The sequence below is a fragment of the Brassica napus genome, chromosome C5 (assembly GCF_020379485.1).
Source record: "Brassica napus cultivar Da-Ae chromosome C5, Da-Ae, whole genome shotgun sequence".
In the NCBI taxonomy this organism is placed as follows: domain Eukaryota; kingdom Viridiplantae; phylum Streptophyta; class Magnoliopsida; order Brassicales; family Brassicaceae; genus Brassica; species Brassica napus.
Genome location: NC_063448.1, coordinates 1863794 through 1890161, shown reverse-complemented (window position 1 = coordinate 1890161; position 26368 = coordinate 1863794). Strand labels below are relative to the sequence as shown.

At 36.6% G+C, this 26368-nt stretch overlaps 5 protein-coding genes across 5 annotated transcripts; 4 read left to right on the top strand and 1 right to left on the bottom strand.

Annotated features, from left to right (window-relative positions):
* The first annotated feature begins 1689 nt into the window (after positions 1–1689).
* Positions 1690–7076, top strand: LOC125586860 (zinc finger protein CONSTANS-LIKE 12-like). The gene is made up of 3 exons (XM_048756644.1): positions 1690–1911; positions 2032–2038; positions 4505–7076. The coding sequence occupies exons 1-3, from the start codon at positions 1690–1692 to the stop codon at positions 5026–5028; spliced, it is 753 nt and encodes a 250-aa protein (XP_048612601.1). The 3' UTR covers positions 5029–7076.
* Positions 5098–5882, top strand: LOC125586859. The gene is made up of 4 exons (XM_048756643.1): positions 5098–5301; positions 5384–5700; positions 5749–5777; positions 5821–5882. Exons 1-4 carry the CDS (start codon positions 5098–5100, stop codon positions 5880–5882), a joined length of 612 nt encoding a protein of 203 aa, XP_048612600.1.
* A 9183-nt stretch (positions 7077–16259) lies between the features above and the next one.
* On the top strand, positions 16260–18156 carry LOC106427699. The gene is made up of 4 exons (XM_048757782.1): positions 16260–16854; positions 17360–17470; positions 17521–17583; positions 17697–18156. Exons 1-4 carry the CDS (start codon positions 16766–16768, stop codon positions 17734–17736), a joined length of 303 nt encoding a protein of 100 aa, XP_048613739.1. The 5' UTR covers positions 16260–16765; the 3' UTR covers positions 17737–18156.
* Positions 18157–18702: 546 nt separating this feature from the next.
* Positions 18703–20518, bottom strand: LOC125586858. The gene is made up of 3 exons (XM_048756642.1): positions 20044–20518; positions 19107–19925; positions 18703–18773 (listed from the first exon to the last, which is right to left on the bottom strand). The coding sequence occupies exons 1-3, from the start codon at positions 20516–20518 to the stop codon at positions 18703–18705; spliced, it is 1365 nt and encodes a 454-aa protein (XP_048612599.1).
* A 1824-nt stretch (positions 20519–22342) lies between these two features.
* Positions 22343–23686, top strand: LOC125586857. The gene is made up of 3 exons (XM_048756641.1): positions 22343–22611; positions 22989–23400; positions 23474–23686. Exons 1-3 carry the CDS (start codon positions 22343–22345, stop codon positions 23684–23686), a joined length of 894 nt encoding a protein of 297 aa, XP_048612598.1.
* Positions 23687–26368: the final 2682 nt, after the last annotated feature.

Below are 26368 nucleotides of genomic sequence, written 5' to 3'. Positions count from 1 at the left end.
TGTTTTGTCCGCGATTGCGGCATAATCATTTTATATTTACTTGTAGGATAAATTTTTATTTGTATTTTCAAAAAATTTAACTGAATATCAAATTATTCATATATTAAAAAATTATTTATCAAAATATATATGTTTGGTATCGCAATAATTTTTTTTGAAAGCTCTCATATTATAAATATTTTAAATTATTTTATACACTTTATTTTAATAAATAAATCTCTGAAATCACCCAATATTCTCTTTTTGACATATAAAATTAAGATTTTTACTTCATTAATATTTAACCATAGATTTTATGTTTATTAATTTAAATCTTCTATGATTAAAAATATTATATATGGTTAACAACATTATATCTATAGATCTTTTCATTTTAAAAATCATTAAAGGGTATTTTTGGATAACAAAACAATATATATATAGGAATTATATTTTTATTTAAAAATATATATTTATTTTTTGGCAAATTTTATTAGATCACTTTTTATTGAATTATCTAATTTAAAATTTTGATTTTTTTTTATTTTTGGATAATTTTTATTATATTAATTTATAATCAATAATTTAATCTAATAAGTAAATATAATTATTCATTAATGGTAACAATGATTTTAACCAGTGTAAATTTTAACGTGAGAGTTCGAATGCGAAAATCATTTTGCAAAAAAGTAGATGTTTTTTTACTGACTGAAAGTTTATTAACAAATTAGTGTTGATCCCACGCTAGGCATGACCATATTTTTGCTTATAAATAAAACTAATTTTTAAGCTAAATTTCAATCATATATATAACTAAAATCACATGTATAGTTTAACTTTGATTTGTCAGGAGATGTGTATGCATAAAAATATTAACACAGATAATTAATTAACCATAAACATATAAGGGGCCCCAACAATAAAGATAAAATAGATCTGGTTTAAAAATATATATTGATCTTAATTAGATTGTTGAATATAAATATTGATTTGAAACTTTTCTATTTTACTTCTTGATGTCTTGTTCTTTTAATACTTAACGTAATTCTTAATCCGCAATTTATGCTAGTAATTCATTTATTATCTCCATCAAGCTACAAACACAAATATTATTACAAATCCAATTCAAAAAGTAAACGTGGTGGAAGCAAATTTTCCTTTCATCCAAAGCCTTTCTTCCGATTCCACCATGTTTGGTTTTTATCTTTTTTTTTCTTTCTTATCCAAGTCTCTTTGTTCTGATCGAAATCTACCATATTCACTCTTTCTCCAACCTTCTAAGTTCTAAGCTCTAAACCGCTTCTGATGAAGCTATATATGTAGTGCTTAGCAGAAACCAATAAAACTATACAAAGAAAGGAAATATGGATTGATAGCATCTGTTTACTTAGAAATCAAACTCAACACTGGCTGTTTTATTTTGTTTTGATAGATTGAATTTTTTTCAGATGTTTTTTTTTTAAATATAAATATTTCATTAAATTAGCCCAAAAAGGGGATCGGAACAGTAACACCGTTGCCGTTGCCGTTGCCGTCGAAACAGTAGGCTAGGTTACAGAGGAGAAGAAGCTAGCTTTTTTTTTTTTGAAACACTTTTTTTTTGAAACACCGAGAAGAAGCTAGCTTACAAGCAAATACTGAAACAAAAGAGACTACAGTTCGAGGGAAAGAAAGCTGAATAGAGTAAGCTCTAGACTCCGGTGGACACCGATGTCAAGAAATCCGGTCAATGAGACTTCACGGCGCCGGTGTGTCCAAGACCCACGTTCCCGTAGTCCTCTAACAGGAAGCTGGCACCTTCACCGACGAGCCACCAGAGCGACGGCGCTCACCTGGGGTTCTACCGCACCAGAGATCCAACCGAACCGCAACGAGAGAGAAAGGTACCACCTTGACGATGACAGACGCTTACTCCTCCGTCTTGATGATCAGGTACCGGGTGGGGGAGACGAGACGAGCTCCGACGGACGCTAAACTCAACGTTCCAAAACTCTATCCCACGGTAAAAATGAAAGTAAAAATGGTTAAATTAAACATCAAAAATGGTATTAGGAATATGGTATTTTGGCAATTTCCATAATATTTAATACTTAAAGATGCATCATGAATATTATACATTAGAAAAAAAACATTTTCTGTGCCTTGATGATGTTTGATGTTCTTTAATGGATTGTATTATTATGTATAACAGTTTATATGTAATTTTAATTTAGAGAAGAAATCTCACCTTCGAAGACAATTTAAGAAAATAATCTCAGTTTCTCGCTAACAATTTGAGAAATCTCACCTTTGAATATAGGTAGTTATCGATGAAGACAAATAAATATGGAGATTTAAAATGTTAAAGTACTATCTGCGTTTAGAAATAACCGAGAAGAGAGTAGATTAATTTATAGAGGAGATGAAGAAAACATGCAAAATATATAAATCAACGTAGCTTAAAATTTTTGAGAAAAATTAGAAAGTGGATAGTTAATATTTAAACTTTAGAAAAATAGGAGATCAAAGAAATTTTAATTCTTTTTATTTTTAATTGTTTTGTAAAAAAATTCCACATGTTAGTATTTGATTCGTGGGAAGAATTGTATTTTAGTATATAAAAAATGTCCAAACATTGTGAGAATGGCTAAAGAACTAAAAACACAAAAGGTCCAAAGGAAGATTACTCATGAGACATAAAGTTATTTGGGAAATCTGTTTTTTTAGAGCAAAAAAATGGTAACTATGTCCCTTTAGACTAATTTATACTACTTTATGTTCTATTAGACTAATTTTTTCCAAAATGACAGTAATACCCTTAAAATTGTAATTTTTTTAAAAGATATATATATTGAGTTCGACAAGGGGGATCGATCGATCCCACTTTACAAGGTATAGTGGATCGATCGATCCCGATCATTATTCAGAACAAAAAAACGCGAAATATATACTGATCGACCTGGTCCATTTCACTCGATCGGCGAAGGTCGATTTACACAGATCGACCGATCTGTAAGGATAGATCGATCGATCCCGTGCCCAGGAAGAATCCCAAATCGAATTTTTTTGGTTTTGTAGGACTTCAATTCCAAAGCAAGTAATCTTCCCCCTTTCTTTTTATCAACATTAAAACTCCAACCTGAAGATACAACCAATTCCCAAACACCACATGAAACATAAACATGAATCATGGTAGAAAATTTTGTGAAAATTTTGTGAACAATCAATGGAATATAGAAGACGGCGAAGAAGGTTGCCAAGGTTTTTTGTCGTTTTTTTATGTTCCTTTTTCGTTTTTTTTTAAATCGATTTTGTTTTTAAAAATATAAAGTGAATATTCCCAAATATTTTGTTTCCATATTTTTAGGAACTGATTTCTTATCCGTAGAATACAACTAATCTGTAGAAATCAGTTTCTACAGTTTTTTTAGAATTATAGTAATGTTTAGAATTTGATTTCTACATATTTTAGATTTATAGTAAATCTGTAGAAGTCGGTTTCTACATGTTTTAAAATTAGATTAATGTGTAGATTTTGATTTCTAAGAATTTTAGAATGGTAGGTTAAGCGCGGAATGTGTATTCTAAATATTTTTAGAATACTCCTATTTACGTAGATCACGTATTCTAAACATTGTAGATTCAATGAAAAAAAGTAGATTTCGTTTTCTATTTCGTAGAATGTAATTTCTACTTTTTTTAGAACATAATCTGAAATTTATAATTTTAACTTTTTTATAACCGGAAAAAATATCATTAAGTTCATATAGGTATTTTAACAAATGTTACTATTTTTCCAAATTTTTTTTGTTTGTAAAACTATTTATTGAAATTATTTTCATAAATATTAAAGGGTGTTATAGGAAAATATAACACAAAATATAGATTAGTCTAAAGGGACATAGTTACCATTTTTTTGATCTAAAAAAACAGTTTTCCCAAGTTATTTTTGGTAAAACTTTTTTCTTTTGTAAAAGGGCATATTTTTGGCAAAACTTCTCAAGTAGTTAGTAGAAGATATGTTTTAATGAAAATTTCATCAGATAACAAAATTCAAATGACAAAATTTGCGGATACGTATAAAATGGATAAAGATGAGATCGAAGAAAACATAACTATGTAATCATGTTTAAATTATATAGAGAGTCGAAAGGTTAAGATCCTTGTAACAAATCTTATTCTAAACTTGAAATAATCGAAATTTTCGTTGATGGATTCGTTTTTTTCGTCACCTGTCTCCATAGTATTCGTCCAAAAAGAGTCAGCACTTCCCACTTATTTACCTAACATATCACCCAAACCCTCACAAGCAAACGGAATATCCCGATCTGCATGCCTTCTACATCATCCACATTTGCCACGTACAAAATTACACTTACTTATCCAGTTATCCTGAACACGTTATAAATTAAGAAACAAAGCTGGGAAAGCAAAAGCCTCTTACGTGTGATTTGTGAATATCATAATCTGAAATCTCATATCAGATTAATAAAAGTTGTTCGTACTTTTTTTTTTTGGTTTTTTTTGTTTTGTTTTTGTGTGTAAGTGCAAATAATGGGATCACTGATGTGCGAGAATTGCAATATGACAAGAGCCATTGTTCATTGTGAGGATCATTTGGCTAGGTTTTGTTTTCAGTGCGACTTGACTTTGCACTATGTGACTGTGGATAGTCCCGATCACTCGCGGTTTCTGCTGTGCAATAACTGCGTTTCGCAGACCGCGGCTGTCCAGTGCCATGACCAAGGATTGTCCCTATGCCAAACATGTTTTTCAAATGCCAATGACGCCTCGCGTATTCTTCTTTGTAACGTTTCTAATAATAATTCGGGTTATAGTTTTTCACCACTTTTCGATCTTGATTCCTCTTCCTCGTCTTCTTCATCTTCTTTCATTGATCCCAATTGGGGATCTCCATTTGTCCCGTTACCTCCCAATTATGGAGACTCATCATCATCTTTTGGAATTTTTCAAAATTTTGACAATTATACAAAGAATAGTAGTGATCGTCAAGTGCAAAAGCTTCAACCCGATTATTTGGACATTCCTAAGGTATATTCTTATAGTTAATTACAACGGGATTGGGATTTTTATAATTTTATGATGAATTTCTTATTTCGATTCGATGTGTCTTTGTGCATGGGTCACTTTACGCAGGATAGTTCATGTTCAGGCTTCGATTCTTACGAAACTAAAGAGATAGAGAACATCTGTTTGAGCAATTTTTACGACTACAAGGCACTATTCGACCTAAAAGAATGTTTCACCGGGGACGAGTTGATCCTAACTGATCAGATAATAATCAATAAAATAACGAAACACAATGCAGATACCAAGGCAGAGGTATTAATAAACATCAACTTAAATCTATATATTGATGTTTTGATCAATTAATTTTACGATTGACTATTTTTGGGTATAGCAGGTTCTACCATCTTTGTCATCGGTTATGTCATCAGTAACACATAAAGATTATAACACTGAAGCTTTGGCTGATGCAAGTTGTGAAGATTACAAGAAGAATCAAATGATTTGCGCAAAGGCAAAGGAAGAGATCAACAGTAATGTGGAAATCTTCCCAAAGGCTTTTACTCAACTTGATTGTGGCCCATCGCAGTTGATTTTGACAGATGTCCATGATATGTCACTATGGGACGATCAAACACCTGCATCTCGTGCATATGATCCGCAAGCACGATTAGAAGCATTGAAGAGATATTTCGGAAAGAAGGAGAAACGCAAGTATGAATTATTATGATTTTTGATGAATTAAATATATTGAATTTTCAGTATAGATATAACTCCAAGGAAGATGCTAGGTATGTATATTCAAAATCTCAAGGTTATAATGCATTCATGCAGGTTTGGGAAGCAAATTAGATATGAATCTCGAAAATCTACAGCTGATACGAAGAGACGATTGAAAGGAAGATTTACAAAGGCTGGTGCAGATTATGATTATGATCCACGAGCAAATAATAATAGTAAAGAGACTAATAAATTCATGACCTAATAAAAAGATGGTTGCGATCATGTGATCATCATCGTTATGGACGTAAACGTTCGCTCGACCAAACGCAAGAAGCAGAAGATAGTACAAGGGATTTGATTGCTCATGACTTTTTAAATAGAAGTTCGTATCCCAATTTGTAGTGATCGAAAGACTAGCATTTTTTTTTAACGCAAACTAATTCATTCATTCGAAGTTAGGTCTCGGCCATAAAAACCTCAGCAACCACCAAACATTGTTTCGCTAAGTTGTCAGCAACCGCATTAACATCAGGGTTTATCCAATAAAAAGAAACAGAGATAAATCTAGAGGATAGGAGGATGATGTCTGAGACAACTCCATAAACTTCCAACGGGATCTTCACTTCGTTTATGGCATTTATCAGCTGAGATGAATCAGATTCAAAGCAGACAGAGTCCAAACCCAATTCAATGCATTTTGCCATAGCTTCTCTCATTGCAATGCTCTCCGCAACCAGGGGAGAGTGGACATTCAGCTCAAAGGCAGAGAAACTAAGAGGCATGCTTCCATCAATGATGTTCTACCCGAGACCAGCAATACTTCCAGAAGCTTTCCAGGCCGCATCTGTCCTGCATTTTACTCTCTCTCTTCTCTTTTTCTTGCTGGGACTAGCTTCCTTTTTTGTAGTTGTGTCTTCGCTTGTCCATTCTGCCATTCTCTTGCCCCTGCAATCGCTTTAGTAAGGATATCTTCCGGCTTCGAGGTTCTGTTGTTGAACAAGAGGTTGTTGCGAGATATCCAAAGCGACCGGAGGATCCAGGGGGAGAGGTTTCCCGTAACTAGACCTGTCGGGGGTAAGCAGGTGAGATTCTTCAAGTGTTCCCAGCATTCCATAAAATCTATAATTCCGCTACTGTCAAAGCCAGGGTTGAAAGGAGCAGCGAGCCACATATCTTTCGCAAACTGGCAGTGGAACAGAAGATGAGTTATAGATTCAGGTTCTCCACATCTCTTGCATCTTGAGTCGACGTGAATATGTCGATCGGCCAGTCTTGTTCCCACTGGGAGGGCTCTACGCAGAGCTTTCCATACAAACATTTTGATTTTTGGTGCAGTGTTCAGACCCCAAACGCTTTTGTTCCAGTTGAAGTCAGCCATGGTTTGATTGGTTTGGTCATCTTCATCAACCTGAGAAAGGCTTGCAACTGCATAGCCTGTTTTTGTTGAGTACTCTCCTGACTTAGTACCTAACCAAACCATTTTGTCTTTTGCTCCATTTTTGCTTGGTTTTATACTCAGAATTTGCTGCTCATAGACAGGGCAGATACGTCTGATTTCCTGCAGATTCCAATCCGTAGTTCCTGTAACAAACATGTCAGCAACTGTGCTTTGTGTGTACCTCTCTGGTGGGGTTCGTATACAATTCTTAAAACTAATAGAGTTCAATTTTTTTTATGAAAATACACAGCTTTTTTATAATGAAAAACACAACTCTTAAAATTAATACACTATAGTTTTTATGAAAAGACACAACTTTTAGCATTAATATGGTTTCCTATAACTAATTTGTCTTTTATAATGAGAAACACACAATTCTTAAAACTAATAATTATAGGAAGACATTTATTGGGCTATTGTAACTACTTTTTAAACTATTTTATTTTTATAATGAAAACATACAACTCTTAAAAGTAATAGAGTTCAGTTTTTTTTTATGAAAGGACACAACTTTTATATAATGAAAACCTAATTTTTAAAGCTAATACATATCAGTTTTTTTATGGAGTGACACAACTTTTAAAATTAATTGAGATTTCTATTATTAATTTATCTTTTATAATGAGAAAACATAATATTAAAACTAATAATTGTGGAAAGACACTATTGGAATATTTTAGTTACATTTCAAACCAGTTTTTTTATCAAGAACAAACCACACCCATTAGATTAAAATCAACAAATCTAGAAATTTGATTGATGAAAATTCAATCAATATGAGAGGACACCATTTGGAAGGAAAAAGATATAACTAATTTATTTTTTTTATAATGAAAAGATACAACTTTTAGAACTAATAAAATTTCATTTTTATGAAAATACACAACTTTTTATAATCACAATTCATAAAAGTTAAAACTAACACATTTCAGTTTTTTATTGAAAAAACATAACTTTAAAATTAATTGGTTTTCTTATTATTAATTTTTTTTATAATAAGAAAACACAACTCTTAAAACTAATTATTGTATAATGACACTTATTGGATATTGTAACTACTTTTGAACTAATTTATTTTTATAGTGCAAAGATACAATTCTTAAAACTAATAGAGTTCAGTTTTTATGAAAAAAATGCAATTTTTATATAATAAAAAACATAACTCTTAAAACTAATACATTTCAGTTTTTTAATAAAAGACACGCTTTTTTAACATCTTTAGGATTTTTATTATTAATTTGTCTTTTATAATGAGAAAACACAACTCTTAAACTAATAATTATAAAAACACTTTTTGGGATATTTTAACTACTTTTTAAACTAATTCATTTTTTAAAAATACAATTGTTAAAAGTTAATAGAGTTCAATTTCTTATAAAAAGACACAATTTTTTTATAAAGAAAAAACACAACTCTTAAAATTAATACATTTTAGTTATTTATGAAAATACTTAACTTTTAACATTAAGTATCTGACCAAAGGATAATCATTATTTAATTTGATATTATCTTTTAACACATTTTTATTTGACTACTAACGTAGATAGGAATGAACAAAATTACTCACTCAGCCATCTTCCACGTAAGTTAAGATCCAAGTCCAAACTTTAGCCTTTATATATTAATCAATTTTCCTCGGAAGATGGAGTACCATACTTGCTCCCTTCACACAATACCATCAACTTCAACAAATAATCCGATCTCTAGTCTTCTTGATTCACTCTTTTCTTGTGTGTTTCAGAGTGGAGATTGAAGATAAAACTTGAATATAACAAAAAATGGGAGAGGGGGAAGAAGAGGGGAAGAGTGGATGCTCTAGTACTGTTATAATATTTTTTGTATATTTTTGATCGTGGGATTAGATGTCTTCGCTGGTTTCGTGGCAATGCAAGCCGAAGACGCCCCAACAAGAGGTATATATACATATCTTGTATATATACGATAGTAAACAAATGATGGTTGCATTTATGTTATGCCCATGATGCAGGTGAAACAAAGGGTATGGTTACTCGAGTGTAAATCTCCAACCAGAAAAGCTTTCGTGTTAGGGCTAATAGCATTAGGATGTTTGCTAGCAGCTCATATCATTGCCCTTATGATAGGATGCAGTTTCTCCAATACAGACACAGTACTCACCGGACCTGAGATCACGGAACACATCAACATGGCCTGTATTTCTCTCACTTGGTAACTAAAAAACTAATACTCTAAAAGTAAAAGTAGATGTCATAATCATCACATAAATTGTTTTAAGATTTAAAATTTGCGAGTATATACAACACATTAACATTTGTTATATATAACACATACACAGTATTACTTGAACTTTTGTTATGAAATATTGACACTTGGTGGTGGTGTTTGTGGATTGAATGATGGTGGAAAACAGGATCGTAGCAACTGCGGGAGCGGGGATACTTACGATGGGCATATGGACGAACAGAGAGTCAAGATCAGAATGTGGATTCACAAACAAACATTTTCTGTCTTTAGGAAGCAAAGTGTGTTTCCTTCATGCCATTGTCTCTGTCGTTTTGTATTTAGCAAATATCGTCTCTAAAAAATGTTGTCTGAGAAATGTTTACCAGATATTTTCCTGCGCCATGAGGCAACATAGTAATTTTTAAAAATATATTTTATTAATTTTTTTACATTTTTAATTAATTTATTTCATTCATTATTTATAAAAAATATAAAGTAATCATTTCTAATTGAGATTCTATTTAGTTTTTGAAACTTTTAATTTCCACTGGCATTAAGTTTAAATGAATAATTTTTGTTTTGAATAATAATTTTTTATACATAATTTTATTGTTGTATATAAAGAACTATAGATATGTCACATTTTTTAATAATTTATGTCATCATTTTCTTTATATAGTGATTATAGACTTAAAAAATCAGTTGATAAATAATATATATGAATTTTTTCAGATGAATGCCATAACTATCTAAAATCAATAGTATGCATTTTAAGAATAAATGTTTTTGTAAAATTAGATAATACTTTGGAGATGTAACACATATGTAGTTTGCATAGAAGTTTTATTTGTAAACATCGATTATAATACCATGTATATAATATATACAATTTATTCGTAAATCAAGTTCCAATAATAAATTTTTTTCGTAAAATTTAAGTATAATAAAGAAATACCTTTGTACAATTTACAATTCTTATTAAAAACATTGAAAATAAATCAAGTTCCAATAAACAGATGAATATTTTTAGTTTTACTTTGTTATTATTTTGCTAAGTTTGAAAGTTATAATAAATCAAGTCTAATATTCAAATTTTTTTACTTATGTTTTATAACTACAGTAATGACTATATACTTATTATCTTATATTTTATTTTTGTAACTGAATTTTATCAGAATTAATTTTTCGCCATATCATAATTAAAAAGGATCGATGTTATATTTTTGTTTGACATATCATCATTTTTTTTCTTAGAATGATTGTAATATAGATAACACATGATCAAATCAATTGGTAAATAATATGTAGGGAATTTTTGAAATATTCCTATTTATTTATCATAGTTGTAGTACGAATAATACGATAACGTTATGTGGGGCCGGGGGAGGGAAGGGATATTTACTAACTAATCGAGTATGATATCTTTTTTTATATCTTTCTCTTATTGTATTTTTTTTTTTTGTTAACATCTTTCTCTTATTGTATAAAAATTGAATAATAAAATTGGATTTTTTCTATATTTTTTTCCGACTGAAAATTTATTGACAAAGGTCCAAACATTACAAAAAGGGCCCAACGAGAAGGGCTAAACAACTAAAAACACAAAAGGCCCTAAGGAAGATTACGAGCGACGATAGACAAAAGTCATTTTTGGTAAAAGGCATATTAGTAGAGGATTTGTTCTTTGACAAAAAAAAAAAAGTAGAGGATTTGTTTTAGTGAAAGTTTCAGATGACAAAATTTCAAATGACACAGTTTGCGGATACGTGATATAGGTCAGTAATTATTTTGGGCTTTGGTATAACATGGATAAAGATGAGATCGAAGAAAACATAACTATGACATATAATCTCATGTTTAATTATACATAGAATCGAAAGGTTAAGATCCTTTTTTTTTATCAAACCAACATTGCATTACTTAAAAGAAAAGGTTTACACTCCAGAATTGGAGCTTGTTACAGACATAGCAAGGCCTAATTTTGCCATAAAATCAGCCTCAACAATGAAGTTCCTAGAAATGAAATGAAGGGATATAACATCCAAGAAAGACAAGTAGTGATAATATCAAACATGATATCGAACAATTCAAGTTGATTCCCTTCTTCAACAGATTGGTAAGCCGAAAGAACCGCTACGGATCAGACATTTGAGTATACGGCAGAAGATACAGCAAGACGAACAACAATGACTTCAGCCATTAAAACTGAAGATACATAGCTATGAGCTTCAGACAAATTGGGAAGATGCATCTCCATGCATCCCGAGAAGACACCACCTATTCCACAGCCTCCGGAGTTGACATCCCAAGAAGCATTGACATTGCACACTAAAACTCCAGGAGGGAACGTCGGGGGAGATTGGAAAGATTGATCCTTTTTTTTTGTAAGAAGGCATTCATATTAAATAGAGCAAAAGAAACAAAATATTACAAACCCATCGGCTTAAGTATGTTAAGGGTCAAGCCCAGTTGAATAACGAAACACATATCAGTAGAACTTTTGTGGCCCAGTTTAAAATAAAAGACGTGGCCCAGAGGGGATTGGAGTCAAACCGTTTCAGAAAAGATCGAGGTTGTCTTGGTCAGTTTCCTCCGCCCCAGTTACGCTCAGACGAGCCACCGCTGCATCATTGATGAACAAGCACGAGGGTTTGAGTGACGGAAGCTTTGAATGCGATTACGGACCTACTTGTCGATGGTTGAGATGATGGAATCAGCAGACTTGAAAGTTTGATTATGAAGTCTTTGGTTTCGTTCATTCCAGAGCCAATAGATTGTGGCCTGGGTGGCAAGGAGTGTTAGGCGTTTTTCATCTTTGTTGGGGCCAAGAGTGAGAAGTTGTTGAAGTGTTGATAACCAAGAGTCGCTTGGAGTCAGTCGACATCGGCATGCAATCGATCTCCAGATCCTGTTGCTGAAAGAACACTCGAAAAAAGATGATTCCTACTTTCTGGAGCGTTATTGCAAAGCAAGCAAACAGCATCCACATTCATACCCCATCGGAGTAACCTGTCACGTGTTGGGCAAAGATCGAGTAAAACCAACCAAATTAAGAAGGACTGCCTCGGGATCCCATAGGAGAACCAGACAAGCTTTGCCCATGGAACAGTTGGTATTGGCCCTTTGAGGTAAGTGTACACTTCTCCTGAGTTGTACTTGCTTTTTATTTTGCCGTCGATTTCCAATTCATAGTAGTCCTCTTGTTCCGATAATGAAACTGTTGTGAGATGAATTTGCAGAGCTAATTGTTCTTCTGACCTTGCAGAGGGTAGAAGCCAACGCCCATTACGATGAAGAGAAGCCACTGTCGCTGTTTTCGGGATGCCAAGACGTGATGAGCTACCATTGAGCAGAACATCAAGTTGTCCAAGCGGAGACCAGTTGTCAAACCAGAAGTTTGTTTTTTCCCCATTACCAAGCCGCCTTTTTAGTAATGGGTAGATCAGAACTCTTGCCTTAATCATCTTGTTAACCAGCCATGAGAAGCTGTTGCTTGGGCTAATGGACCAGTAGTTACTGACATCCCCTCTCAAGATGACTTCTTTGAACCAGCAGACCCATACTGAATTCGGACGGAAGAAAAGTAACCAAATTAGCTTGAGTATGCAAGCCTGATTCCAGCAGTGAAGATCTTTGACACCTAACCCACCCTGATCTTTGGTAAGTATTACCGTTTCCCAACCCACTTTAGCTGAAAAACGTCCCTCACTTTTACCTTTCCACAGGAACAAACCACAAAGAGAGTTGATACGATTGATGCACGCTTTTGGGAGGATAAAACTTGAACACCAGAAGGTAGAGACACCCGTAATAACAATTTTGATTAGTAGTAGCCTTCCAGTGAATGACAGGGCTTTTGATGACCATGATGAGAATCTCTGTTTTATTTGTTGAAGTAAGGGCTCACAGTTTTGCAGGTTCAGCTTCTTTGTAGTTAACGGAATACCAAGATAACGCATGGGAAGGCTTCCTCTCTGCATACCAGTTGAGGCTTGGATCGAGGACACTTCTTGATCTGAGAGACCCGAGGCGAAGAAACTAGACTTCTGTAGACTTACTGCCAATCCAGAGCGGTTTTCAAAATCACGAAGAATCTGAAGCACTCGTTGGACAAATTCAATAGACCCATCAATGAAAATTAGAAGGTTATCAGCAAAGGATAAGTGTGTCAACTTAGTCTTGTGGCAGTTGTGATGGTAAGCTAGATTCCCTGTTCTTGCTTCTTTATCCAACATTAGAGACAAGTAGTCATTGCAATCACAAAGAGGTAAGGAGAAAAGGGATCACCTTGCCTTAAGCCCCTCTTACCTTTGAAGTAACCATTTACGGTACCGTTGTAACCAACCATGAACGATGTTGTGCAAATGTAGGCTCGTAAGAGGCGAACAAAAGGAACCGGCAAGGCTAGACTCTCTAAGGCCGAGAAGAGGAAATCCCATGATAGGGTGTCGAAAGCTTTAGCTATATCCACTTTAATGGTAACCTTCTTGGATCCCTTGTTTTTGTGAAAGCCATTCACTAGTTCACTAGCAAGAACTGTATTCTCCACTAGAAGCCGACCCTCCACAAAAGCAGTTTGATTAGGTAGGATTAGATCTTGCAGGATAGACTTTAGTCTCCGCACCAGTAGCCTTGAGATGACCTTGTAGATAGTATTCAGGCAGGAAATGGGTCTATACTCTGAGATACGAGTTGCTCCTGTGAATTTTGGTACTAGTGAGAGTATTGTTGAATTGGTTGTTTTTGGCAGGAAACCGGAATTGAAGAAGTGCTGGATCGCATTTATACATTCTGTTCCAAGCAGTGACCAAGTGGCTTTGTAGAAAGCTGAAGAGAGGCCATCAGGTCCTGGCGCTTTGTTGGGGTTCAAAGAGAACATGAGCTTAGTGATTTCCTCAGTAGTTGGCATCAACAAAATGTTTCCTCCTTGTTGTTGACTGCATCTAAAAGGAGTGAGATCGTGGAACCAGGCAGCTGATGAGTACCAAATCAGGGGTAAATTTTCTGGACCCATGACAGATTGGAAGTGGGCAACAGCATGTGCACTCATCACCAATGGGTCCGTGATGATTACGCCAGAGTCTAGAAGGAAAGAGCATATTGCGTTGAAGCTAGCTCTCGCCTGACAGACCCTCTGGAAGTAAGTAGTGTTAAGATCGCCTTCACGCAGCCAATTTATCCTCGATTTTTGTTTAAAAAAGCACTCTTCTAACTGCCTTAGAAATTGCCACTTCTGGTTTAGTGCAAGCTCCTCTGCGAAAGTAGTCGGATTAGGATCCATGAGGGCATGTACCTGCGCAAGTTGCAACAAACCGTAAGTTTCTTTCACTCTCTTTTCAATATTTGAGTAATTTTCTTTGTTTAGATTTTTTAAGCTTCTCTTTATGCTTTTCAGCTTCCAACACAAAGACGTTAGGTTGGCTGACACACTTCCGGCCTGAAACCAAGCATCACTAACAACCTCCAAGAAACTCGGGTGTTTGGTTAGGTAGTTTAGGAATTTGAAGGGCTGGGAACCGGCTTTAGGCAGTTGGAAAGCAAGGTCAAGGAGGCAAGGGGCGTGGTCGGATGGGGCTGGGGGAACGAATGTAGCAGAGGCATGGGGAAAGGCGTTTAACACTTCACTGTTTATCAAACATCTGTCAAGTTTTTTAGCAATAGGGGCTTCATCTCGTTTGTTTGACCAGGTGAGCAGGGGACCTTGATATCTCAGATCAAACACACCCATCTGAAGGAGACAATCCCTTAATTCATACATTTGAGAAGCATGGGTAGTGTGACAGAAGTCTGAGTGCTCGTTGCTGAAGAGTATCTGGTTAAAATCTCCTCCAATTGTCCATGACTTAGTATCAAGCACTATTATCTAACTAAGTGTTTTTGATTATATATTTATGTAAATATCTACATATGTTGTAGGTTAGATTTTGGAGCAACACACATCCTTTTCTTCAGTGGGTTAAAGATATTGCGAATGGATCCGTGAATAAGGCCATAACATGGCCTATCTATTTCACAAGAGGCTTTTTGTTCCATACACAGAAGCATGACGAGGGAAGAAAGACATGTAACTATAGTGCGAGCGTTAAAGGAGAGAGTTACATAAATGCATCTGACGAAGCCGATTACTACAGTGTCTTGACTTATATCATACAAATTCAGTATGACGGGTCGATCAATTTGAAAATCACACTTTTTAAATGTAAGTGGATTGATCCGTTAATCGGTAGAGGCACAAGGCAGAGCAATGGTGAATCCAAAGAGAATCATTTCAGGAGAATATGAAGATAAAGAACCAGTGCAACAAGAAAATGATGATGCTGTTTTAATGACTACAATTGAAGATATAGCAGTCGACCATTTGGTTCGTGCTCAGGTGCAACCTATACATCTTGATACAGATGTGGAAGATGCTGAACCAGAAGATGAACTTCAATGTAATATATCATCTTCTGATTTATGATGAAGATGGTGAAGTACCCTACTAAAATGTAGTATAATTTTTTAAATTTTGTTTTAAAATGTATTGTAATATAAATTTGTAAACTTTGGTCTAAACTTTGTTTAAGTTTGTATTGTAATATAATTTTGTAAACTTTGTTTTAAAATGTATTGTAATATAATTTTGTAAACTTTGTTTTAGTGTAATGTAAAATAGTTTTGTAAAATCTAATGTGTATTGTAATATATTTTTCTTTAAAATTAATATATAATCAACTCATAAACAAAGTAAAATTAAATCTCATAAACCCCTAAACCCACACATTCTAAGTCATTACCCTATACCCTAAACTAAAACCAAAAACACCCGCCTAAACCTTAATTATTTCCCGCCCTAAAACAAAACCTAATGTCCCGCCTAAGCCCAATTATTTTCCCCCAACCAAAGTTAACCCGCAAAAGCCGAAAATCTTCTCTTATTTACTAAATATCGCCAAGTGTCGGGACTTGATAAAAAAAAATCATCAAGTGCCGGGACTCTCTCCTCTTGTTCCTCTCAAACCCTAGACCTCTCAATTTCATCTCTCTGAAACCACCTCCAGTATCGATGATGGCTGGAACGAAGCGACGAAATAAAACCGGGAAGTCAGCGGCGAAGACACCATCACCCCTTCCCTCCCAGTACACGTTTGTTCCGAGGTCTACAGCGCCTCTGCCTCTTCCCAACCGCCGATCTGGACCGTCTGTGAGTGATTACCCACCTCCTGCGCAGCTGTTTCAGACGTCGACGGCCCAACCTCCAGCAGCTTCAGATCCGGTGCGACAAGCTCCTCCACCGCCGCGACCTCGAGGATCTCAAACGTCGGCGACTGAACAATCTCCACCGTGCAAGCTCAAAACTCCGACAGCACACAATCTCCAGAAGGCGAGTTCCCGGAGGAATCAACTCCAGTACACCCAACTCTCTCTGAAGACCAGATGAGGGTTCTTAACGGCTTGCTTTCCCAGCCAGGCCGAGAGCGCTACACTCAGGTTCTTTCTCCCACCTTCGAACCTGGAACCACATGGTGAGTGTATTCTCTATTTCATTAGTTAAGTGAATGTTTGAAAATGAGGAGTTTTGTGTTCTAGTATTATCTTAAAAGTTTGGTCTTTTTTAACATGAAAGTTTGGTCTTTTGTTTTATGTCTCGGGTTAAGCTGAATTTTATTACAAAATAAAAAATCAAGACGAAAGTTTTGTCTTTTGTTAAAGTCTGGTCGTTTGTTTAAGGTCTCGGGTTAAAGTTTGGTCTTTTGTTTAAGGTCTTGAGCTTGCTTTGTTTCTTTTTCTCTGTTGCTTAGTCAATGGTTTGTTAGCTGACTTGAGGTTTGCTTTGTTTGATCACTGGTCTCTTTTTTTCTATCGCTTTGCTCACAGTGTTTAATGTTAGCTCACTGATTTTTTAACTGACCTTAGGGTTGCTTTGTTTACTTATCAGTTTAGATGTTTGGAGTGTTTGATGTTAGCCACTCTCTCAGTTTTGGTTCACTTTATTCTAATATATGAATTATTTTGTTTCTGTTTTTTGAGGTTTGGTCGTGACAAGGGCAGACTTTCCCGGAAGATTAGAAAGATCTGTACAAACAAATTTGATGATCCTTTCTACAGTTGGAGTGTTGTTCCTACTGATAGAAAGGAAAGGTTATTTGTTTCTACAGTTGGAGTGTTGTTCCTACTGATAGAAAGGAAAGGTTATTTGTTTCTACAGTTGGAGTGTTGTTCCTACGGATGATGACAATGAGCTCTTCCTTAAGGTAAGTTGCTTCTTCTTTTCTCTGGTTTGTTGTCTTAATTATAATGTTTTCTACCAATTTTTTCCTTTGTTTTTTGGTTAATGATATCTCTGCAATTTTAATTGTTTTTGTAGTCCACTTTCACAAGTAAAAGAGGCAGACCCTATGGATTAGGCAGTCTGGAGGATACTCTTGTGAATGGGAAGCGGAAGTATGCTGAATGCTCATCTTCAGCATCCGCAAGATCCAGAAGCAGGCAGCTTACAACTCCAAGCTAAAAAGGCAGCAAAACAAGCAGACAAAACACTTTTCTATAATGGAAAAGTTTTTGTCTGCAAATAATCCTATGTATGTGGAATTCAAAGCTTCTAATCAAGATGAAGAAGAAGATGATGATGATGATGAAGAAGAAGAAGATGGAGATGATGATGAAGATGGTGAAGATGATGATTAGGTTCCTTTTGTAGCTTTTGTACTTTTGGTTATTTTAAGAAACATGTTAAGTTTCCTCCTCTTATAGGGAGTTTTTTTGGAACTTTTGTTGTATCAAAAATATTATCTAAATATTTTGTATTAGAAATTTTAAATTTGGTTTTTCTTAATTTTAATTTTGAAATTTAGATTTATATAAATAAACCCAGCAAATTCAATTATTACTATTTAGAAACTAATCAATTGTTAGATTAGAAGCAATTCAGTCGTTAATCAGCGACTGATTTAGCGACTGCAACTTGGCGACTGATTTAGCGACCGCAACTTGGCGACTGATTTGCGGCGACAATACATGACCTTATTACGACTACAAAAATGTCGCAGACTGGTCATAAGAGAAGTCGCAAAATCGTCGCCAAAGTTTACGACTGAATTAAGACTGTTCTATGACTATGTAATGTACTCGTAAAACAGTCGTAAATCAGTCGCTAATTTCCGACTGATTTACGACCGTTTGTTTTTTGCGACGCGTTGGTTTCCGACCTCATGTTCAGTCGCAAATCAGTCGTAAAGTGTGATTTTGCGACTAATTTGCTACCAATTGTGTAGTCGGAACATACATGTTTTCTTGTACTGTATGTTGGAGGCATAAATAGCAGAGTAGTAGATAGGGGGTTTGTTAGGAATCTGAACTTCACATGTAACCATTTACCTTGATTGAGATAGCAAACTGACTTTAACCGGGTCTTTCCAAACCACCACAATCCTTCCATCTTCATCTGAATTATGGTTAGAGAGATAGTGCCAGTCTCTACAAATTGTAGTCATTAACTGAGCCAATGATAGTTCCTTGATATGTGTTTCCAAAAAAGCACCAAAAATGGGTTTGTGGCATTTAAGCCAATCCGAAATATGCCGATATTTATTCGGGTCATTTAGACCACGAACGTTCCAAAAAAAGAGTTTTACACTCATTAAGAAGTGAGGGGGGGGGGTGGGGGGGGGGGGGGGTTCTCCAGAAATCTGGAGGGAATCAACATTAAGTAAAGGCAAAAAAAGGTTTTTTAGGATAGGGCCGATAAAAGAGGAGTCTGAGATGTACTGCAAAGTACCAATCTCAGGGAAAAGAGAAGTGTGGGAGGGGTTAGAGGATTGGAAAGAAATCTTAGGATGGGAAGGGGGAGAAAGAGTAGGAGATGAACGAGATCTTTTAAGTGAAGGTTTTTCGATTTTTTCTGAGAGGCTATTTGTGGTTAACTGGTTAGCATTAGGGGTAGAAAGGAGGGCTTTACAGGGAGTTTTTTGGGCCAAAGGACTGGACGGAAGAGAGACACAGTGAGAGTTTGAGGCAGGAGGGATGAGTTTAGGACAAGGGGCAGAGATGGAAGTCGGTTTCTTGATCACATAGTGTTTGGACTTCACAGCACTATTACCCGTTTTTCTTTGGGGAGTAGTTTCATTGACTTTGCCCTTAGATTTTTCTTGAGGAACTATCCCCTCAACAGTTTTCTTTGTTTTTGAACCAGGGACCGGGGGTGTTGGAGAAGATTTCTGAAGAAGGATTTTTAAGCAGTTTTTCATCACATGACCCAGCTCCTTGCAGTGAGAACATGTAGATGACAGCCATGGATAATCAACTTGTACTTCCACAACTTCGCCACTTTGTCTTTGGAACTCAACTACTCTAGGGAGGGGCTCAGTTAGATCTACTTCAACCTTCACATGAGACAAGGTTAAACTGGCTAGGTTGAGTGTGAAGTCATCAGTTTCCTTTGGTTCACCAATTAGTCCCGCAACCAAGCTAAGACCCTGCTGGTAGCGGAGATCAAGAGGAACTCCCGTAAGATGAGCCCAAATCTTTATGGAGCTAAGCGGTGGAGTAGCAGATGAGTGCTCGGAAGACCATTGCGCGGTATGAAACATTGAATCTCCTATGTACCAAATATTCTTATCAAGAATTTTCAATCGGAGGTACTCACTAGTGATTCTAACAATGGTTGAGCGTTGAAGGGGGTTGTTGTGAATCGATCTCAAGCCTCTTTCCCTTACCCCACATGTGGTTAAGGACACTCTGGATTTGAAGGAATGGGGGAGGTCTGCCATTGAAATAACAAACTATGAAGTCTTTATGGAGCTCTGCCCCCTTCTGAAAAACCGAGTCAGGTATGAGAACACGAGGTCTTCCTGTCTCAGAAGTCATGGCTGGCGCTAGTCTTGAAAGGGACTTGTCACCTTTCACTCGGAGTTGTTCAGCTAAGGTGGGAACTGGTTGAGGGTAAGTAGACGAATGGTAGGGAGGGGGAAAATTTTGAGAGACGACTGGCGGGTTGAGAGATAACGGCAATGAAGGGTGAGGGACAGGAGGGGTGGCCGAGGTAGAAGCGGCAGTGGTGTCGAGAGTGGTGGCTTTGAGGGGAAGGGATGAAGGTTGTGTGGCAGGATTGGTTAAGAGGGGGGAGTTATGATTCGGGGGAATAGTCTTATAGATAGTAGTTTCTGGTTCATAACAAGCAGGAGTAGCCATGGAGGTAGTTTGGAAAGGGTAAGAAGAGTTAGGTTTTACTGTAGCAGATACAGTGATTGGAGTTTCAATCTCAGATGAATTAACTAACTGAGTAGTGTTTGTTTAGATGACCACAATAGGAGAGAGAACATCAGCGTGGATCATGACAGTATCAGCAATTGGGGGAGAAGCAAGTTGGGATCTACGGATTTCAGAACGGGATTTTGGGGGGGATAGCAGATAAGGGTGGGAATTGGACATGAGAGAGATCAGTAGAGGGGTCAGGGGGAAAGGGAGGAGGGAGGAGAGTTTCACCGGAGGAGGGTGACAGTGGTTTCACGGCGGAAGCACAGCCGGGGAGGGCCCAACGGTTCTGCATTGGGGAGCGTGTCAGAGAGGATCTGACTTTATTTTTTTTTATTTTTTTATTTTTGTTGTATTTGCACTTGAAAGATAGTTTGATCCTTGTAACAAATCTTATTCTAAACTTTAAAAAATCGTAATTTTCGTTGATAGATTCGTTTCTTTCGTCACCCATAGTATTCACCCAAAAAGAGTCATCACTTCGCACTTATTTACCTAATATACCACCCAAACCCTCACAAGCAAACGGAATATTCCCGATCTGCATGCCTTCTACTGTTCTACATCATCCACATTTGCCACGTACAAATTACCTTACTTAATTATCCTAAACACGTTATAAATTAAGAAACAAAGCTGGGAAAGCAAAAACATGTTACGTGTGATTTGTGAATATCATAATCTGAAATCCCATATCAGAATTATACGTATCTTTTTCTCTCTTTTTGGCTTTTTTTGTTTGTTTGTTTGTTTGTTTGTTTGTTTTGTTTTGGTGTGTAAAAGTGCAAATAATGGGATCACCAATGTGCGACCATTGCAATATGACAAGTGCCATTGCTCATTGTGAGACTCATTTGGCTAGGTTTTTTTTCAGTGCGACTGGACTTTGCACTATGCGACTGTGGATAGTCCCGATCACTCGCGGTTTCTGTTGTGCAATAACTGCGTTTCACAGACCGCGGCTGTCCAGTGCCATGACCAAGGATTGTCCCTATGCCAAACATGTTTTTCAAACGCCAATGACGCCTCACGTATTAACAATAATTCGGGTTATAGTTTCTCACCACTTTTCGATCTTGATTCCTCTTCCTCGTTTTCTTCATCTTCTTTCATTAATTTCGATTGGGGATCTCCATTTCATCACATATCTTCACTACCGTAAGAAAAATTCATTACCAAAAATATAAACATATCCAACTAAGATGTATCGTACATTAAATTTTGAAAATAAAGTGGAGAAACAACAAATGTACGAGTCCAAAAAGATTCTCACACTCAAATTAAATTTACATATAAAGGAAATAAAACCAATAATCTAATAAGCTCATTCCTTGTCTACGCCTTATCTTCATTAATTCACAACCAGCTTTAGGTAAATAGTTAGGCCGCATTACTTCTGTCCATTAAAAAATACATTTTACATTACTCCACTACCCTCCCTAAGATCGACCTTTATTTTCTGCCGCCGCTACAACCGTTTATAGACACCGTGACCACCACTTTAATGTCGCCACCGTCGTTGCATTTATACATTTTCAGATCTTTATTTTAATTCTCTATATATATAGGTACTATACAAAATAGTATCCTTCTTCATATACATCTCTTTTGACCCCTAAAGAAATGTGTCTCTTTCGACCCGTATGGAAAGCTTATTCTTTATCCTCTTATTCTCCAATTATCTCGACCCGTATGATGAATTGCATACTACTTTCTGTTTTAATTTCCTTTGTATACCTTATCGTCTTCCTTTCCGTATCAATGCTTCAGCCTAAAGACACTATTAATGCCTACTTCTCATCTTCTCAAAATCAACCTCAGAGCCTTACAGAGATAGATCACATTGTCTTTGGGATTGGATCGAGCTTGAACTCGTGGCCTGCACGTAGAGATTATGTTAAGCTTTGGTGGGATACTCAGAGAATGAGAGGGTGTGTCTTTGTTGATAGTCCTTTGTCGTCTTTGGATAACAATACAGATTCTCACCTTCTCCCTCCGATTTGTGTTTCTGAAGATACGTCACGGTTTAGGTAACTATGGAAACTACTTATATCATCATTATTTGAAAGTAGATGTAATCTGTGCTTATTAATTACTCCGTTTTAAATTAATAGATGTTCTAAGTTCAAATTATTAGAAACTTAAAACATATTTGTTTACGATTCAGAACTGTCTGCAAATGAGTTCAAATTTATAATTTAATATGTAACTTCTAAATTTTCTTTTTATCCAACATATTTTATTTTCCGAAATTTAAGTTAATACTATATTAGTGAAAACCATATAATAAAAATAATAATCCAATTCCACTATAATAATAATAATAATTAAGATTCTAGTTTTATTCCTTTAACTTACCTTTCTAAATATAAATCGGATCGAGCCCACAAAATTATTGATCATGCAGATACACTTGGGCAGGCGGTGACAGAAACGCGATTCGGATCGCGCGGTGCGTTTTAGAAACCGTAAGGATGTTCAATGCCTCCGCAGATGAAGTAAGATGGTACGTGTTTGGAGACGACGACACGATATTCATCCCGGAGAATCTGGCAAGAACGCTCTCTAAATACGACCACAGATCATGGTACTACATAGGAGCTACCTCAGAGATTTATCACCAGAACTGGTTGTTTGGAGACGACATGGCATTTGGCGGTGGAGGGGTCGCTTTAAGCAGCTCGTTGGCTAACGTCTTAGCTAAAAATTTCGATTCTTGTATCGAACGGTATCCACATTTGTACGGAGGAGACGCTAGGATTCATGCTTGTGTGCTTGAGCTTGGAGTTGGATTGTCTCACGAACCTGGCTTCCATCAGGTTTTATACACCTTTGTATATAATTTTGTTCAAAAATTGATTTAACTTCTTTCTTTTTTATCTATGCATGCAGTTTGATGTAAATGGAAATGCATTGGGAATATTGAGATCACATCCAACGAGACCGTTGGTGTCTCTACACCACATGTCTCACATTGACCCACTTTTCCCAAACTCAACTACTTTCTCCGCCATCCAACACCTCTTCGCAGCCGTAGAACTTGATCCTCTCCGTATATTTCAACTCTCGGTTTGCTACGACCGTCGGTACTCTTGGACCATGTGAAGAAGCATCCCACTCAAAGACGTCTCCTTTCGTGATAATATGCTCACACACTCAAGAACTCACTGAACAAGTTGATGAACACTCAACACTTAGAAGGGAAAGCAAAGAACAGAACACTTTAGAGCAAGAACAAGACACCAGATTGTTAACCCAGTTACACCCGTTAAATAGGGTGTTAGTCTGGGCCGGGAACTGTCTCCCGGAATCCACTAGATCAAAGGTTACAAGAGAGTATCAGACACCCCACAAGCCCCTTACAAAGCTTCTCTCGGAATCACTCTCTACCCACTTCCCAAGAACAAAGATACAAGTTTATCCTGTGTATTTTGTTCTAACTTCTTGTCTTCTTTTCTTTATCTCTATGCAATGTACCTATTTATATGAAAAGACTTGATGACCTAGTTGCTTCTGTGATGCCGTTTTGATTCCATCACAAGCACGCTCCATGTACGGAACCAGGCTGTCTACTCTCTCTTATCTTCTTGTTCAGTACCCGACAAACAGCAGTTTGCTTTTGCTTTTATGAGCTGCGGCAAACGGCTAGTCTTTGTGGTCCTGCAAAGAGAAACTCACGTGGTCTTGTCCAAGATACATTGATACTTCTTCTTCACGTCTTCTTCTTCTTCTATCTTCTTCATGATCTTCTTTACTAAGTCTCAACAATTCTCCACCTAGCAAAGACAGATCAAAGATAGTCACAGACGTCACAGAACTATAGAGATATTGATAGTAATCCGATCTAGTTAACAGGATTCCCTTCCCGGCGTCTGAGTTGATTACTCAGACTTGACCCTCAGTAAGTCCAATGCTGACTGGAACTTACTGACTGGCAAGATCTTTGTGAAGATATCTGCTGGATTGTGCAGCGTAGAAATCTTCAGAACGTTCACATGACCATGAGCAATGACTTGTCTGATCTTGTGAAACTTGGTGTCTATATGTTTGGTTCGTTCATGATGAACATTGTTCTTTGATAAAGCAATGGCGCTTTGAGAATCACAGAACACCTCAACAGCTCTCTGTTCATAACCAAACTCCTTCAGGATGCCTTTGAGCCACAACGCTTCCTTAACAGCCTCATTCAACGCCATATACTCAGCTTCAGTGGTAGATAAAGCCACAACATCTTGTAGAGATGATTTCCAGCTGATAGTATTTCCTCCAAGCGTGAACACAACACCACTGATTGATCTTCTTCCATCAATATCAGCTGCATAATCTGAATCACAGTAGCCTCTGAGAACAAATTCTGAACCCTTTTTGTAGCAGAGCTTCGTTTCCATGGTACCACGAATGTATCTCAACACCCACTTGACTCCCAACCAGTGTTCTTTGATGGGATTCCCCATGAACCTGCAGATTATCCCAACTGGGTAAGCTAGATCAGGTCGTGTGCCAATCATAGAGTACATAATGCTTCCGACTGCATTGGCATAAGGCACTGACTTCATGTACTCTTCTTCATCTCTTAACTGCTCTGGTGTAGCTGCCCGCAACTTCAGGTGTGCACCTAAAGGTGTTGACACTTTGTTCGAGTTTTCCATTTTATACAGCTCTAACACCTTTTTGAGATAGCTTTCCTGACCCATCCACAGCTTCCCTGCAACACGATCTCTTCTGATTTCCATACCAAGAATCTTCTTGGCTGGTCCAAGGTCTTTCATATCAAATTTATCACTCAGCTTCTGTTTCAGTTCTGCAATAACGCTCTTCTCTTTAGCTGCAACCAACATGTCATCTACATAGATGAGTAGATAAGCCATTGATCCGTTCTCGTGTGCTTTGATGTAAACACAACTATCTCTGAGACTCTGTGTAAACCCAATCTCAGACATATATCCATCAAACTTCTCGTTCCACATCCTTGGTGCTTGCTTAAGACCATATAGAGCCTTGTTCAAGAGACACACTTGATTAGGCTTGAACTGATCTTCACAACCCTCAGGAGCTTCCATGTATATCTTTTTATCTAACTCTCCGTGTAAGAAGGCTGTCTTGACATCCAGCTGTTCAAGCTCCAAGTTCTCTTCAACAACAATAGACAGTAGTATCCTTATAGATACATGTCTCACTACAGGGGAGAATATCTCAGTATAATCAACTCCTTCTCTCTGAGCATACCCTTTGGCAACAAGCCTTCCCTTAAACCTTGGTGATTCAACCCCTGGAATTCCAGATTTATGTTTGAAAATCCAACGGCAACCAATAACACGTTGTCCTTTTGGTCTCTCGACAACAGTCCATGTATGATTCCTTTTATGTGATTCCATCTCCTCACCCATTCCTTCTTTCCAGAACTCCCAATCATCACTAAGCCTCGCTTCTTGATAACTTCCAGGTTCTTTTATATCTCCATCGACAGTGGTAATGAGTGCTTCTGCGTCAAAGTGATCATCTTCATCATCAGTATCCTCACTGAAGTACCCCTCCACCTCAAATCTTCTTGGAGCCCTTACTTCTCTTCTAGCTCTGTCTCTGACGAGATGATAACTCACTGGTGACTCAACAGCTTCTTGATTCTCGTTTTGGACTTGTTCATCTGATTGCTCAAGATGATCATGTCCTTCCTCTGCAGCTTATGTATCTTCATTTTGAGCATTACCATCAGGTGTAGAATCTCCCAGGGATCCTATCTCTTCCGAGAGATCTCCACCTGAACCTGAATCTCCAGTTCCTTCTGGA

Bases quoted from the DNA above. Each gene is read 5' to 3' on its own strand.
- LOC125586860 (XM_048756644.1), top strand. From the start codon at position 1,690: ATGTCAAGAAATCCGGTCAATGAGACTTCACGGCGCCGGTGTGTCCAA.
- LOC125586859 (XM_048756643.1), top strand. From the start codon at position 5,098: ATGGGTCACTTTACGCAGGATAGTTCATGTTCAGGCTTCGATTCTTAC. The intron at 5,701-5,748 runs GTATGAATTATT...TTGAATTTTCAG, and splicing joins GGAAAGAAGGAGAAACGCAA to TATAGATATAACTCCAAGGA. The intron at 5,778-5,820 runs GTATGTATATTC...GCATTCATGCAG, and splicing joins AACTCCAAGGAAGATGCTAG to GTTTGGGAAGCAAATTAGAT.
- LOC106427699 (XM_048757782.1), top strand. From the start codon at position 16,766: ATGAGGGTTCTTAACGGCTTGCTTTCCCAGCCAGGCCGAGAGCGCTAC. The intron at 16,855-17,359 runs GTGAGTGTATTC...CTGTTTTTTGAG, and splicing joins TTCGAACCTGGAACCACATG to GTTTGGTCGTGACAAGGGCA. The intron at 17,471-17,520 runs GTTATTTGTTTC...TAGAAAGGAAAG, and splicing joins CCTACTGATAGAAAGGAAAG to GTTATTTGTTTCTACAGTTG.
- LOC125586858 (XM_048756642.1), bottom strand. From the start codon at position 20,518: ATGGCTACTCCTGCTTGTTATGAACCAGAAACTACTATCTATAAGACT. The intron at 19,926-20,043 runs GTAAGGGAAAGA...TTTGGTACATAG, and splicing joins TGTCCTTAACCACATGTGGG to GAGATTCAATGTTTCATACC. The intron at 18,774-19,106 runs GTACTTTGCAGT...ACCATAATTCAG, and splicing joins TTCTCTTTTCCCTGAGATTG to ATGAAGATGGAAGGATTGTG.
- LOC125586857 (XM_048756641.1), top strand. From the start codon at position 22,343: ATGCTTCAGCCTAAAGACACTATTAATGCCTACTTCTCATCTTCTCAA. The intron at 22,612-22,988 runs GTAACTATGGAA...TTGATCATGCAG, and splicing joins GAAGATACGTCACGGTTTAG to ATACACTTGGGCAGGCGGTG. The intron at 23,401-23,473 runs GTTTTATACACC...CTATGCATGCAG, and splicing joins ACGAACCTGGCTTCCATCAG to TTTGATGTAAATGGAAATGC.